Source organism: Megalops cyprinoides, chromosome 9, assembly GCF_013368585.1.
Source record: "Megalops cyprinoides isolate fMegCyp1 chromosome 9, fMegCyp1.pri, whole genome shotgun sequence".
Lineage (NCBI taxonomy): Eukaryota > Metazoa > Chordata > Actinopteri > Elopiformes > Megalopidae > Megalops > Megalops cyprinoides.
Window position 1 is genome coordinate 29,147,018 of NC_050591.1, and position 15,806 is coordinate 29,162,823.

General features: G+C 45.0%; 1 protein-coding gene across 4 annotated transcripts in view; it reads right to left on the minus strand.

Annotated features, from left to right (window-relative positions):
* The window catches only part of LOC118782826 (T-lymphoma invasion and metastasis-inducing protein 1-like), a 63,001-nt gene that overhangs the window by 13,250 nt on the left and 33,945 nt on the right, over positions 1-15,806 (minus strand). For 2 of the 4 annotated variants that reach the window (XM_036536408.1, XM_036536406.1), the window contains exons 7-15: positions 14,798-14,983; positions 12,227-12,373; positions 11,838-11,912; positions 10,704-10,874; positions 8,453-8,557; positions 7,750-7,831; positions 7,270-7,356; positions 5,667-5,879; positions 4,831-4,931 (exon numbers count right to left, since the gene is read on the minus strand). In XM_036536408.1, coding sequence (XP_036392301.1) covers positions 4,831-4,931; positions 5,667-5,879; positions 7,270-7,356; positions 7,750-7,831; positions 8,453-8,557; positions 10,704-10,874; positions 11,838-11,912; positions 12,227-12,373; positions 14,798-14,983 — 1,167 coding nt within the window. Of the gene's footprint in view, positions 1-102; positions 116-4,830; positions 4,932-5,666; positions 5,880-7,269; positions 7,357-7,749; positions 7,832-8,452; positions 8,558-10,703; positions 10,875-11,837; positions 11,913-12,226; positions 12,374-14,797; positions 14,984-15,806 lie in introns of all 4 variants that reach the window. The other 2 variants (XM_036536412.1, XM_036536409.1) reach the window with 2 other exon arrangements.

Here is a 15,806-nt window from a genome sequence, read left to right on the forward strand (position 1 = left end):
TTGCTGCAAACGACAGCCAGCAACAATAACGTTAATAATCATGTCCACGAGACGGAGAAGGGGGGGGGGGGATATGAAAGCAACAGGAAGGAAGGAGGGCACCTCCTCCGCGAGGCTGCTGTGGACAGCGATTGGCTGCGAGAGACACACCGCAGTAGAATATTAATACGGACATGTTTGGGGGGGGGGGGGGGGTGAGGGGGGGGAGAGAAGTGTGCTAGGCTGCAGGAGAGAGGCGCATGAGAAGAATAGGTATTAGAGATTTGAGCAGCACCTTGCTCAAAAAGAATCCTGACTTAGACGAGCCCGAAAAGAGGAGAGAAACACAACCGCAGCCCCGACGTTCAGACCCATACACAAATGCCGCACGTGTGCGGCCTGGCAGCAACGAACGTCTTACTTCGAGCTTTGAGTGCTCGCAACTAATTTGCACATCTAAATTCGGATTACATTTTAAATCTCCCCCGTGCGCTGCTGCGGCGGCTCGGCTGCAGGGCTGAGGAGGATAAAGGCGCCGGGAAGGCTGTGACATTACGTGAGTAATCGCAGGGAGATGAAAAATAAAGCTGTGGGCTGATCGCGGGATGAGCCGAGTTATGACAGGGGGACGGACCCTGTGACTGCGCCCCTCCATCCTGCAGCGCTCGGCCACCAGACGCCCCCCTCTCACCCAGGGGGCCGTGGCCTGAATGTCAGACACACAGAGGGCACACAGAGAATACCACTGTCAGGGCAAGATGATGCATTATTCTGCCCAACACACCAGTACTTCACGCTCATCTCGGAAACATCTGCAGCTCATCTTAAACTTTTAATTAGCCCCCTAAGAGCATTCACCTTCATCACAGTGATTTTGCTGTCTCCACGCAAATTTCTCTTTTTCATAAACAATACAAAAATGCTTTAAAGTTATGAAGGAGGCTTTGAAGTACAACCTCCACAAAAAAAGAAGTTTCCCGCTGACGTGTGGAAAAAAAGGAAGCCAAAGAAAAGATCAGAGAAGAACATTATGAAATAGACAGAACCTTGGCTCTCATCTCAGAACAAACAGCCTGGAAGCGACACCTGCAAAGGAGACCTGATGCACCACAATCTTTTTTGAGAACAAAATGAAGAACCACCTTCCCTTCCCAACACTCCATGGACCTGGCATAAGAGCACATGCTGCAGCAAGAACCTCTTTCAGGGCAAGTCTCACATTGCAGGTGCTCAAAGAAAGTGATTTTACGCTCACAATAAAAATGACAGTTTCCATCCCGATAGGAGGCACGTTCACCGAAATCAAACACTGTGGTAGCCACACACCCACCTCGACTCTGAACGAAAGCTACATTTAAGACATTAGAATGAAAAGCTTTAAAAGCTGCCTCTGCTTTACTGGTTTGGCCTACAATTGGCCCCTCACAGAGCTGATCTCACACTCGTTCTCATGAGGTCTGGCTGAGCAGTACTGCAAAGTGCTTGCTTTAAACAACATCTCAGCTTATCAGAGGAAATGCCTGGAGAACTGTTATCACTTGGGACACACAATATCAGCGTTTCCTTAACCAGTAAGGTGAGGCTTTTATCACATTGTAAAAAACTGGACTGATTGATAAAATGGAAAACAAAGAGAACCATCAAAGCCTTCCACCATGACTGGAGCTTATGGCTGGCAAAATGCTCATCTCAACACCACAATCACTGGAAATGCTTGCATATCGTAATAACACTTCTTTCATTGGTAAAGTGAGGTTGTTTTTGACAGGACTCACACAAGTGGTGGTTACTGGCGTGTTCAAGGTTTCCTTAAAAAAGACTGATCATGAATCAGATTATAAAAAATGGAGACCCTTGCATCATCAAGATCCCAGTGGTCACATTCAGTGACAGGCAAGCATGCTCAATGAACTGAATATGCTGCCATAATCCACCATTTGCCCTTTGCCTTTGCCCAGTAAAATATGCTCCACACAATAGAGACATAGAGGACATTTTAAGCCTATTTATTCACATCTTAGAATATGCAAGTCCCTAATCCCAGCTCAGAGTTATGAGGTATTTACAAGATGATACAATGTCTTTCAATCAGTGACTCTGCAAGTTGCTGTCAGACAATCAAATTGCAGTAGCGACAAATAATTTAATTTTGACAACTGTTTGAAACAGTCATGCTGTTGTTCTATCAGACCTCATATAGCTATATTGTCAATGTTTTATTCACCGTTGTAACTTTTTAAATTCCTCTTATTAATACGCTAGGTGATGTCCTAAGAACGGGCTTGTTGCCAGCAAGCTTTCTGAGGAGTGAGCTCCGGGGTGCACTGAGCATAGGACCTGGGATGTTCCTGCTTTCCCAAGTTGATTGAATATGCTGCAGTAGTTCCTGGCCGCTGTCCACCAATCCCACACCTCCTGGCAGCATGATTAGAAGCAGTGAGACAGGGCTTAGAGAGAGAGAGATACGACTGCACGCAAAAATAAAAAAAAAAAAAATCAATCCCCCGTCACCTCGAGTGCAAAAGACCAGCTGTCTCTCGGAAGGCCGGCTGCGTGGCCTGACAGCTTGCCAGCCGCCACGAGGAGGAAACTCTGCAACTTTAATCTCACTGATCATGTTACTTCTCTTAGGCCTTCTTCAGGGAGAAAAAGGAATCTGTCATCATTTGGTTAGCCCTTGCATCAGGTGCTTCACTTTGACTTAAGCCAGTGTGAACATTTCTTGCATTTTAATCACATCTGGAAAAAAGAAACAGGAGATGCACAGAGTCCTCTCCTTCCCTTCAGCTCCAAAGCTTTCTGTAAGGTGCCCCATTTGTCTTTTTATCTCTTGCTAAATCTCTGCAGTTTGGACTAGTCAGTTCTCCCAATGCTAAAGGATCTTAATCGTCACACGTAATCAAGCAATTAGAATGCAAGAATAATTAAAGGAGCATCGTTCTCTTTTCTCTTCACTTCAAACCAGTTAATTACCCCCTAATCCCCTTGGCTGCAGCCTGTCTGACAGATGCACAAGAAACACCAGCTATTCGAAAGAGCACGGAACAATGTGTGCCAGTGGGCTAGCAAACCACGCTTCTTCACGAGGTGCGAGGACAGTGAAAGGACACACCACTTGAAAATCATTGCCATTACTTCTATCAATCAAAAAAGACAATTTAGTGGGCTACACTGCATCCACACTCCATCCAGCAATTACAGATGAAGGAGAAGTAGGTCACGGCTGGAAATGTCAAACAAGGCCTGCTTGTTGAGGGTGAGAAAACGAAGAGCAGCAGGGAGGAAAAAAAAAAACATGAAAAATGTAAAACAGAAATGTCCGCATTGCTCCGCTCTACCTGCTGAATAAATGAGTCTGCGGCAGATGGTGCGTTTGTGAGCGAACCAGAGGCGGGCTGATTATTCCAACTTTTTTTTCCCAAACAGGAAGCTAGCGGAGAGACAGAGACAAGGTCAGAAACCGAGGAGGTGACACTGCAGATCCCACCAGTCAAAGGCAGTTAAGCTCTAACAATCAACCTGTGCCCCCGGGGGGGGGGGGGGGGGGGGGGGGGGTGACACTGTGATATGCCTACCTCTTATCAATCAGAGCAATGAGCACACAATCTGAAATCGTTGTTTCTCCCAGTTGACTTGTCTGACACTTTAATCAAACTCACTTACACAATCAGCAGCCTGTATCCGCAGTCGTGGGCTCATAACACAGTTCAATAAATTGTCACGAGGTTAAAAGTGCAATCATCTGCCCAAGATCTGAACACATGATCTGGTGATCTTGCTTCCAGAACCTTTCACATTGGCCCCACTCAGCCTTAAACAAATAACAAGAATGGGGGTGACCTCTTTCCAGTCAACCGAAGCCAACCGAAGCCAACCGAAGCCAACCGAAGCCAACCAAAGCCAACCAAAGCCAACGGAAGCCCCGGCTCTTTCTGTCTTTCTGTCACCTAGCTTTGAGGCACACACTGATACAGAGATTAAATTCCAGGAGCCTTTTGCGCATTTGGGCCGAAGCGGGTACCCATCAACCTCAGTTTATTAACCTGAGCCAGCGTTGTGTCGGTACCAGCTCTGACAGCACATCCCCTGGTGCCCTGCATTAGCCCCGGGCCTGACGGTTCTATCAGAGTACGCCCACGCTTCAATTTTCTCTGCGGGTCTGACAAGCAGGCAGACAGATCCTCACAGCCACTACAGCTTCTGAAGCAGAACATCAGATGGCCTTAGTAGAAAGGTCACGGCCGACACGCAAAAAAACAACACGTAATGTGTTTATAACCCTGACCCAAACGCTGGCCTTTGTGTTCATACATTGACGCAGAGAAGAAAAGAACTTTTGTTTTACACTTCATATGCTGTTTTGAATGGGTCTCAGCCAGTCATAAGTATATGTGGGTTTAAAAGCTCTGCATCTCAGATTGCATGGATAGCTGCCACAATTTCCACCAAAAATGTGAAGATCAATAACTGATGGTTAGAGGTCCTTCCATAAAATTCTGTTGTTTCAACTGATTGGGTTTATAGGTAATAGTCCATAATATATTTACTAGACACTATAATTTATGCTTTAAAGTTCTGGATAAAGAGAAGCCACAAGCTCACCCCATGCTTCCTTAGAAACAGAAATTCCTTGTTAGGCTACATCTTTAAAATAGAGACTAGCAATATCCATTAATCAATGTTGGTAGGACTTATGCCAAATATATCCACAGAAAAGGTAACCCAAAACCCATTGGTAAAACCATCTCATATTTAGTCGTTGATACTTTCATGTATTCTGTAACCTGTGACCTGATACCAAAACACATTGATTCCCAATATTCTATGTTTGGACTCTCATGTCATCCTTACCTTCAGACCATCTTCAGTGTATCCAAAGATCTCGTACTCATCATCAAGACTATCCCCCGAGCTAACCAGACCAAAGCCAATGCCATCGTCCAGGATGTCCTCTGTGAAATGAGAGCTCACAGTTAACCCAGGCACTGTCTGACTGATTTCGCTTACAAACATTTGTTTATAAATCACTGCTCAGTTTCACAACCAGTAGGATGATGAAAAACTGATATTCAATCTGATGCTCCTATTAACCCTTAAACACAAACCATAGTGCTCATTTCAGATTGTTTACGGAAGTTAATAAGAGTTATTTTGGGAAAAAAAGACAAGGGTTAATCTCAGCACAACTAACCAAAGTCTGAGCAGCTCGCTATGTCAGCTTTTCACAACAGGTGGCGATAAAGTAACCGTTGCATAAGGTCCTGTTCAGACTCCTCCAGTCCACACTAATACTCCAATGTACCAGCTCACAGTAACACTCCTCTGTACAAATCTGCACTGATAAAACTTTGTAGCAGGCTACACTAATATGCCCCATTCCTGCTCTACATTCATACACCACTATCCCAGTTCACACTAATACTCCTCTGTGTGAATCCCTGCTGATACTTCTCTGCCCCAGTCCACCCTAATACGTCAATGTACCAGCTCACAGTAATACTGCACTGTACAAATCTACAATGATATTTCTTTGTAGCAGGCTATACTAATATGACTCATTCCTGCCCCACACTCATGCTCTACTGTCCCAGTTCACACTAATACTCTTCTGTATGAATCCCAGCTGATACTTCTCTGTTCCAGTGCACATGGATACTCTCCCACCCAAAGCATGAGCCGGGGCTTACCCTGGCTCTGGGAGAATATGTCAGTGCAGAGCTCGTCTTCTCCATTAGACCGGCGTGGGGGCAGGTAGCAGATCTGGTGGCGGTCCAGGGCTGGTAGCGTGCTAACCATCAGAGACAGGGAGATCTGAGAGAAGGCTGCCTTCATGTCTGAGAAGTTCAAACAGCTGGCCTCCTTCCCATTCAGCTGCAGGATCTCATCTCCTGCATTCAGACCTGCGGCACAAATACAATAGATCGGTGAATTACGCAGCACATAGGCTAGAAACACTCTGCAGCTGCAGATGTTCAGAGTCATAGATATGAACATTTCAGTTCAACACTTTCAGACAAGAAATTTAATTAAAATGAAAAGTTTCACATTTTTCTTTCATTCAGTCTTTTTTTTAAAAAAAGGGCATGGACCAGATCAATCCCCCACTTCACCTCAGGAGCACCCAAACTCCCAGCCCACTCTATTGTCAATTAACACCTGATGAACGTGCTAATAAGAGCCTATTCTCAATTACCACCTAAATAAATTGGGTAAACAATGAACTAATAACAATGTCTGATTCCCTGCCCTCACACAAGAATTCAGCAAAACAAAAATATAAGACTAGGTGGTCTGACTAGATTTCAGTGCTCCATTTTTAAAAAGTATGACTCTCACCTACTATTTGACAAAGGTTGCAGCATTCGTACAGTGGCTCAGCACTCCATCACAGAAATTTTAAGAATAATTTGCATCCCTTATCAATCTAATCGACAAACTGGCTCCTGGATCTCAATTGAAATCCACAGCGAAACTGCAACAGTACACCAATCATGTACGATGAGGCGTATGACCAGAATATGTCTGAGTTCATCCCTTCCCCTCCTACAGGGCCCTGAGGTGTGCTCTAGCTGTCTTTGTGCAGTGACATGTCAGAAATGGCGGAGGCACAGAGGCACAGCTGCCCCCGTTAGACAAGCGCACCTCAGCCCACAAGCTTCACTGTAAAAAACGCGATTTCACACACAGGCTTTTTCAGCAGCACTGGGTCACTTCCGGCGAGGCTTATGAAACAGCCAGAAGAGCTGTGAGTATGGCGGAGCATGCACAGAATTAAATCCACATTATGTGAAATGTGGAAATGTGCTCTAGAAGAAAGATAATGTGGTGTCAGATTCTCCCCCCTAAAGTAGACGGCATTAATGAGTCACGTGGACAGAGGTGGATTAAGGGCTCTCCTCAGTGCATTTAACGGCTGAGTCTGGTCACGATGCACCCTGGAATTCCTCTTTCTGAGAACACCCCCTCAGGTCACGGAAGACATTTGGAATACGGCATAATGAATTAATGCATTTACATAGCAATTTCCTTTACAAAGTAGTCTGCTGGATCACATTTCCCCGCTCATTTTTAACAGAATACCCCATGGAAAGGAGGAGAGCTCAATAAATGTTCCAGAAAACACAAAAGGGAGCGCCCAGAAGGACCAGCATCCGATAAAAATACACACCATCCCGTTTCTGACTATCTTTCTCACACCTCTCACTCCCACTGTATCACAGATCTGGCCACAGAACGAGACTGAAAGTGCCCTTGAAGAAGCCCGATTTGACAGAAATAACAGCAATAAACCTTTGGCGAAGGCTAATCCTCCCGCCTTCACTTCGGTGATGTAGAGCTGCTGCACGCCATCCTCTTCCAGCACAGAGATGGAGAAGCCTAGAGGAGAGAGAGGGAGGGAGAGGGGGAGAGAGAGAGAGAGAGAGAGAGAGAGAGAGAGAGAGCGAGGAGGAGGAGGGAAAGACAGAGAGGGGCCTGCTATTAGAGGAGGCTCATAACAATGCGTCTCACTGACATATAGAGCAACCAAAGGTTCCAGTCTAAATAAATACCGGTCACCAAATATGTGAGATGGTCACTCTGATAGAATACAATATAAAGGCAACAAAAGGGCAAAGCTGCCATATCTCCATCACAGCTTTATGACGGAGTGGAGGATTAAACTCACAGACACTGCTGGGGGACACTTAGGCTTCCAGAAGCTGTATAAGCATATATTTACATTCAATTTGATTCTTCACCACCTGAGCAAATATTCAAAGTGAAACCTACCGTAACCAATTGCACAAGATTCATCACGGTCAAACTGTATGAGTTTAGTCATCTTAGGGCAAATTTCTATCTCTTTGTAGAGCTGTAAAGAAATAAAATATTGATTAAACTCATTATCTATTAAAATATTGCAGTAAGGAGTCATAACTCATTTAAATTCTCATGTGTGGGCAACAGGATGGAACAGAAATTTGAGGACCTTTCAGCATTCAGTCTGAGGGAATTAACAAAGACCTATACCAGCGCATCTTCACATTAAAGAAACTAACAACATTTTTGGTACCTATTGAAGCATAATACAATATACAGAGCTGACAGTGCAAACATATTCAAAGCACAGCAAAATTGGGTTACTTGGTAACAGGGTAATCTCTAAACTTCACACACAACAAGACACCAAGGAAAACAATGCTGATATCTACAGATGAAAAAATACAGTCGCATTAATAATTCATAGCTTATGACTTTCTCAAAACCACTGGGAATTCACACTCATGGAAATGTATACATAAATCATGTGTTTCTTAAGAAATGCATTGCTTGGTTGGTCCCAGACGGTGCAATTCTCCTAATGGTAAACAGCTTAAAAATTTGAAATGGAAAACTAAATAAACAGCGGGTCTGTGGAGCTCAGCAGAGCGTTGAAACCCAAGGATTGGCTTATCAGTGTGGGGAGACGCCTGGGCGTCTGGCCTGATCTTACCAAGTCACACAGGTCCTCCTCTGGTTTGGGGACATAGAATTGCACTTGGTTTTCGATCAGGAACTTGAGACGCAGGTAATGCTTGGCAGGATCCAGCTGGTGGGCCTGCAGAATATTTTTCAAAGGAAGATAAAAAGAGGATGGGTTTTAATGGAAGTGGAGGATGTGCCAGTGCCTTTCGGTTTTATAGTAATGGCAGGAGGGAAGCACAGACCTATCCAATCCCTCTGCACTGTGGTTTGTACATTACTTTAATAAACGGATTTGAAAAGGTATGACTTTTAGCTGATTTTTTTTTTGAGGTTTGTAAAATGAAATGCACTTTACAAGCGTGGTTTCACAAAACGTTTAAATTTCCCATTGTTAGGGTAAAAGTTTAATTAAGGACAGGTTGCAAAGCAGAGGGATTGGGTATTTGCTTAATAGTAGCACGTCTATCACTTTTCAAAACCTAGCTAATGGGTTTACAACAGAATTTTAACCTTTAAAGCTCACATCGACTATTTATGTATACTGCAAAAAACGTTTATGTATTGACTAGGCCAGAAAGTCAAATATCAAGCAAACCGACATTCACTTCAGGTTTGAAATCGTTAAATGTACAGTGGAGAGTAAAGGATCTTCAAAGCCATATGTAAGTGAACTGTACATAGCCAGGCGGATGATGCTTGATATTTGTATGGTATAATACAATACCCATCTTGCCTTGCTCCTACATGATGAGGATTTCAAATGAGGTGTGGGTGAGGGGAAAAAAGAGAAAAAGAAAAGAAGGAGAAAATGAAAAGAAGCAACACATAAAAAGACAAAAAATAAACCATGGATCCTGGTCATGTCATGTCTTTAATGTTAAAGCCGCAAGATAACACATTCTGTTTCCTTTACAACAGTAACAGGAAAGCATTGGTTTGTTTCAGTGCTTTTACCCATGCTTCAGTCCCAGTCGGGTCAGAGCGCAGGCATGAGTTTTTAAGCTTAGAGCCTGAGGCTTGCATTCTGTGGAACATGAAGCCAGGGGAATTTGAGTGTGCGTCACCTATGAGCACACAAAGAATAGAAAGCATGTAGAGGAACTGGGAAGATGTACAGGAAAACTTGTAAGGGATAGGGGGCCGCACTGTATGTAGATATGTTCAATTCTGCATCGTTGGAGATTTACGCCAAATTTAAATCATCTCTCTGCTGCCACAAGCCAAAATGGAAGGTTGAATTCCTGCACTCTTTCAGAGCTGGGCTTACAGGAGCACAATTTTGTTTTGCAACAGAAGAAATCAGAGACAGCGATCCTATGCCCAAAGCCAAAACCTGTGTTCAGTGTGAATGAAACCGCATGAGGTTATTGCTCTCACTGTGTCTTTGGAGGCAAAATTTAACAGCGTTTTCCCTTTTCTTCGTAAACTCAGTGGTGTGTAACCAGGGGGCGTTTACTGCGAGATCTGGGAAATTCAAACTAAAATAGTATATTTCCATGCCTATTGGGCTTTAATTTTTAATTTGCTTAAATAATACATAGCCATAATAACTAACACAATTTTTTTACTTATATATTGTATATTACAGATACTATTTTTATAGCCTTATACCATTTCACAGCCAATCAGCATGATTACCAGGATGTAAAAGTAAAATGCAACACATAACACCCTGAATTTCACATAAACAACATCTGGAAGGTATTGCCATTGGCATTAAGGGTGTTATCAAGACTTGCAATGTGTAACAGTCATATTCAGGCAAATTCAGACAGATAGGCTCTTTCAGCAAACCCAGCTCAGGCTTTGCTTGGCCTTGTGGGTAACATGTAGGACAAACAGCATCATTAGTCACCTCTAATGCCAGAGATCAAGGACAATGAACACACAAAAGGAACAACAGCTTGTGAGAGTTCCTTGTATCAGTTACATTGCCCTAGATCCATACGAGCCGAGAGGGGAGGAGTGTAACATTAGAGCAGAGGTTGCTCGCTCCACGGGTACGACTGCAGCAACTGTGAGGGGACATGATGGTCTCACAGTGCAGAACACAACAAGCTTAAAATCGTCCTCTTGCCTTTCCACGTCCTTTAAAATGCCATGATGTAATTACACGATTGTAAAAGCAAATGAAATTAAAAAGACAGAAACAGTTCATGAGAGGGTATGTGAAGAATGAAGAAGAATGTTCAACATGCTTCCATTGGCAGCTATGTCTAGTTAAGAAGGTTCTAGAATGTGAGGAACTGTGGGAGGTAGGGTAGCTGTGGACTCTTTACCTTGCAGACGGTTTCAAGGGTGTCCAGGGCAGACTCCCCAGGCTGGACGATGGCTAGCACTGGCTGGTCGTTGGGCAGGCAGACCCAGGAAGGAGTGAGGTAGTCAGGAACCCAAATATCATTGTCTGTGTTGTGGTGGGGAATGCTCTTCAGTGACCCCTCCTTCTCCTTCTATGAAAAGGAACACATTCGTGAGGTTCATCACCTTCACATTTTCCCATCATCAGTGGAAATTTCTTATAAACATAGTTGCATAATTCATATAGTTTTAACATGCAAAATCAATCTGGTTTCCACTTTTCGGCACAATTATCTGCTTATCACCGTCAGTGAAATTTTTCACAGATAGAAAATCTGATTACATCTAATTACAGTAGCCTGAAAACTATCGATAACCACAGACAAGTCCAAATACACTGGCATATGTCCTGCTGTGATAAACATCAGACTGATGATTAATGACCTGATTTAATAGGTTCTCCACGCTGCACTCTGACCTGCAGTGCGGTGTTACTAGATTTTTCTAATCAGCAATCGTCCAATTAGTGACACAACCATCAGGCCATCAATAAGAAACAAGCACCTCTCCTCTCTCTGCGACATGTCTACAATCACAGAACCTTAATTGTGTCTAGTCCCTATTTGGCCCTTTGTCACTGACAGCAGACCGTTGAGCTGCGGCGACCCCCCACTCTAAAAATCAATGATCTGTGTCCAGTCGGCGACTGGCCTCGTTTGAGCGTGCGCTCGGTCTGTCTGGAGAACCTGTCTGCACAGCGCCCACACACGCAGCAGCAGACCGCGGGATCAGTGTGCACCCCTCCTACCATCTGTCCCTTTCGCAGACCAATAACGCATGCATGTGAAGCCAGGAAGTCGAAGCCCCGTTTTACATGACCCCCCCCCCCCCCAAGCAATCAGTCACACCTCCTGGTTACCCTGCCAGGAATTTTGGGGTGCGTTGGCGGTGGAGGAGGCAGTAAACTCAGCACGATGTGCCCTTAGAGGTTTCAGACACAATGAAAGTGTTTCGGTTCTTGTCTCCCAGAAAGACACAAACGCGTCCACACCGCGCAACAGCGGCTATGATAACAGTTTGTTGCCAAGCTTTGAGGCTTAACGGATCTCACTTACCACACTCTCCCTGGCTGAGTCCTCGAACATGCCTTCCAGAGCGTTCTTCAGGGACTCCTCACCACCAATGAATACCTAAGAATGAAAGAACACTGGGGACTAGGTTTCACAAACAGGGAAAAAATTACACATTTATTTTTCAATATGTCTATTATTATATTACCAAAATGATTTATGTTTTGGTAATTTACAGCCAGGATAGACCACAGAGCTTATTCTAAGTTGTGTAACGTGAAGCAGCTTCCTGTGCCCCCTGGACAGTAAGGCAATTCAAGGGATTTATATTACAATTGTGATGCGTTGTGGTGTAACTGTACAAGAAGAATCCAAGGAGAGACAGGAATCTACAACAAAAAGGCTTGCCGGAGCATGTCAGAGAGTGTGCTGACCTGATTTATGCTGGGCCGGCCCTTGGTCTTCTTCTTGGACGTGGTGTCCAGCCCCCAGAGGGAGGAGAACCTGCTCTTGCGCTTGCTGGACGAGCGGGACATGAGCTGCGTGCGCCGTCTCACGCCACTCTCTGTGCGTGCTGCCACCTGCGGAAATCAAGGAGCACCATGGGAAACAGGAAATCCGGGACGGAAAGGGGACCCGTAGTAACATGCGTAGCATAGTGGTAAGGACCAAAAGGTTGCTGGTTCAATTCCCCGCTGGGGCACTGCTGTTGCAAGCTTTGTTAAGGTACTTAACCCAGAACTGCCTCAGTAAATCTATGTACGTCGGTCTAGATAAGGGTGTCTGCTAAATGCCAATAATGTAATGTAATGTATGACTTAACATGTCTGCTCACACTATCACAGTAGCGCCCATTGAGCAGATATGCAGGAAGAGGAGTGTTATCATGCCATGAACCAGTACAAACCCAAAGGGAGCCACAGTCTACTGCAGCAGACTCCAAGGGCCAGAGTATCCCTACCCACACCAACAGACACCGAGGGTGTCATGGTGTCACGGCTTGGACCACCAGCACCACCTGGATACCCAGAGCTGCAATGTCACAGTCTAAACCACCAGACACCCAAGACAGTCACAGTATTACAAACCAGGCAACCAGACACCCAGAGTCAGGGTATCACAGCTAAACCAACAGACACCCAGAGTCACAGTATCTCAATCCATAGCAGTAGGGTTCCAGAAAATCCAAATGTCACTGACTAAATGAACAGACAACCAGTCACAATATCACAACCCAGGGTTGCAGGCTTCCAAAGAATCCCAGCATCGCTGCTTAAACCAGCAACACCCAGAGAGAGTATTGCAGCCTAGAGAGAAGAAAACATAACTTCCATTTCAGACTGATCTCAGTGAGGATGGCATACTTATAGTTATATAGGCAATAAACTAAGCATATACGGAGATGTTTTCTGTGTAATTCCTCTACTGCAGGTGCATGTTAATTGAAATACAACCTGGCATTTGTTGGTTAATTCATATCCGATCAAATTTCGGGGGCTCTTTTTTTTCCTTCTGAATTGCGTCAGCCACTTTTCTACCCATTCATAATATGCCTCAAATAAATTCAGTCAGGTATTTCTGCAGTATTTTAATTGACAGGTTGTGTCAGAAGCCTTTCCCCCTTGTGAGTGTTACATTGATCTGTCCACAGCACAGCATTCTGTTCTGTTTTTCTTCCACATCTCTCCTCTCTTTTAGATCTCAGCCTTGATGGTGTGTTTTTTTTTCTGAGAGAGAGAAAGAGAGAGGGAAGAACAGAGCTGTTTGAAGAAGCATGTTCAAAGGACTGTACGTGGGAAAGTGCTTCGAGATCGCCTCTTGTTCATCGTTCCCTCCTGCTGTCAGAGTCATCTGACGCCCACCTGCACCAAGACTTGTGTGGGAGGCTGGGAACAGGAATCGTATTGATCAGCCAATTCTGTGCTCCAAATTAAAATGCTATTCAATGCTCTCATAGCTTTCAAATTTTCGAAAGCCAGAGTCAATCACCTCACCTCTGTGAAGGGCTGTGAAAGACAGGTGCTCTCAGCTGAAGAAAATCAGTCTTTTTTTATTACTATTCAGAGCTGCGGAGGCGGCCATGACAGGTGCTGTTATGAAACCGAAGTCAGGCAGTCACATTCTCATTTTGAGGTGTATTCACGCTCAGATCTGATTTCTCAGACATTTCTTGGCTCCATTCTTTCTGTCCAAATAGAGTGATGTACTGCCAGCATGGATGTGAAACAGGAAGGGCACATGGCTGCATGACATTACACCATATGATGCGGCAAATCGATATTTCCAAATTTCCTATTTGTAATGTCAGCTGCACCACCCTACTTGTCTCAGCACTGGAGATGGTTTTCCTCAAAACTGAATTCATATTACCATATATATTTGCAATTTCAATAACCTTTAGAAAGATTTTCAAAAAATCTGTTATTGCTGTTTACTGTGAGGTAGCTGAGCAAGCTATGGCAAGCCCGTAACTGATATAGTTGTGGGCTATATGCTTATCTTTCACTGCACTGGTGATATAGCAACTGTTTATGCAGCAAACAGTCTGATTTAATCTTGACGTATTTTTTGTCATGTAAACCGAACAGCACAAAAAATAGGATAGCTAAAAAAAAAAGTTCAAAATTCAAATGACATGCACCAAGAGGAAGTTGTGGTATTGCTTATCCAGGAACTATTTCACAAAAGAGACCAACTGTCTAACATTGGACCACCTGCCTCACACGGTCTCCTTTGACAACAGTTGGGCAGCTCGGCACCGTGGGAAAAGCGCTCCTCCTGCCAAGCTGAGGCAGCGAAGCCAAGATGTTATCAAAAGGTTATCTTTTCGTCGGTCTGAAAGAGTGAGGCGTTTCTCCACAGCGCGAGCAATTCGAGCACAGGAATAAAGGCCTCACCACGAAAACTCGGCTCAACAGTCTGTGAAGGAGGACGCAGGGTGAGACGGACATGAAGACAGGACGTGACTGTCACACCCGGGTGTGGGCAGAGCAACGGGCACTCACCAGCGCGTGAAAGGAGGAGACGGAGAAGATGCCCAGGCGGCCCATTGCCAGCTTGGTGGGGCGGGAGGCGAATGCCAGGAGGCGCTTGGGATTGGGCAGCTCGCCGCCCTGCAGGCTGGCCAGGTAACAGCGAAAGCGGAACAGATCCATGTGAAACTGCTCCAAATTCTGCTCCCACAAAAAGATCTGGAGGAAGAAAAAAAGAGGAAAGGGTGGGAGTATCAAAGGTTCGGCACAGAGATGCACTGGCAGATGCTGTTTGTTTCCTGAATGCGCATCAAAGAAATCTGGGAGTGGTACTTTTGCCAAAAAAAGAAAAAAAAGGACATCACAAGGTTCAAGAGACAATACCCTTTGCAGGGGGTTTCCGAGAAGGACGAACCCCGTTCAAGTTTCAGAAGAGCTGCCTCAGTTTCTGCACAGCTCTCCGTGTTAATGGGGTGGCATTTTCAGGGGCAGTGGAGCAGGACATTGTGATTATTCACTGGGGCGTCCCCTCCTAGTCACGGCCCCCTGTACTATATTTGAGACGATGGAATAAAGCCTCCACCGAGAGGGGGGCTGTCCTGCTGCCAAGCATCACCAAAGCAGCCGGGAACAATGCCCCACATTCCACTGGCAGGCAGGAGCAGGGGGCTCTGCAGCTCTCCGAGAGGGAACCCCCACTCCCATTCACTCCCATTCATCAGCGCACAAAGTGAAGCCTGACACGGGCGAGCTCTCGGCCCCTACCTGCCAGCAGGCACAAAGACAGTCTGATCTCCCTCACATGTAAACAGTCATTAACCAAAACACAAGCTTTGCAGGCAATTTGGAGACTAAAAACAGCTATTAAAGGCTCTAAAAAGTTATAAAGTAATGGCAGGAATGAAAAAGGTACGTTGTTCTCTCCCACATAAGAGGGAACCCCCATCTAAAGACTCTGTTGATTCATGTGCACTGAAGCAACACGACACTATTGTATTGTCGTGAAATCATGGTATGGCCTTCACCATCCCGCCCCCACCTT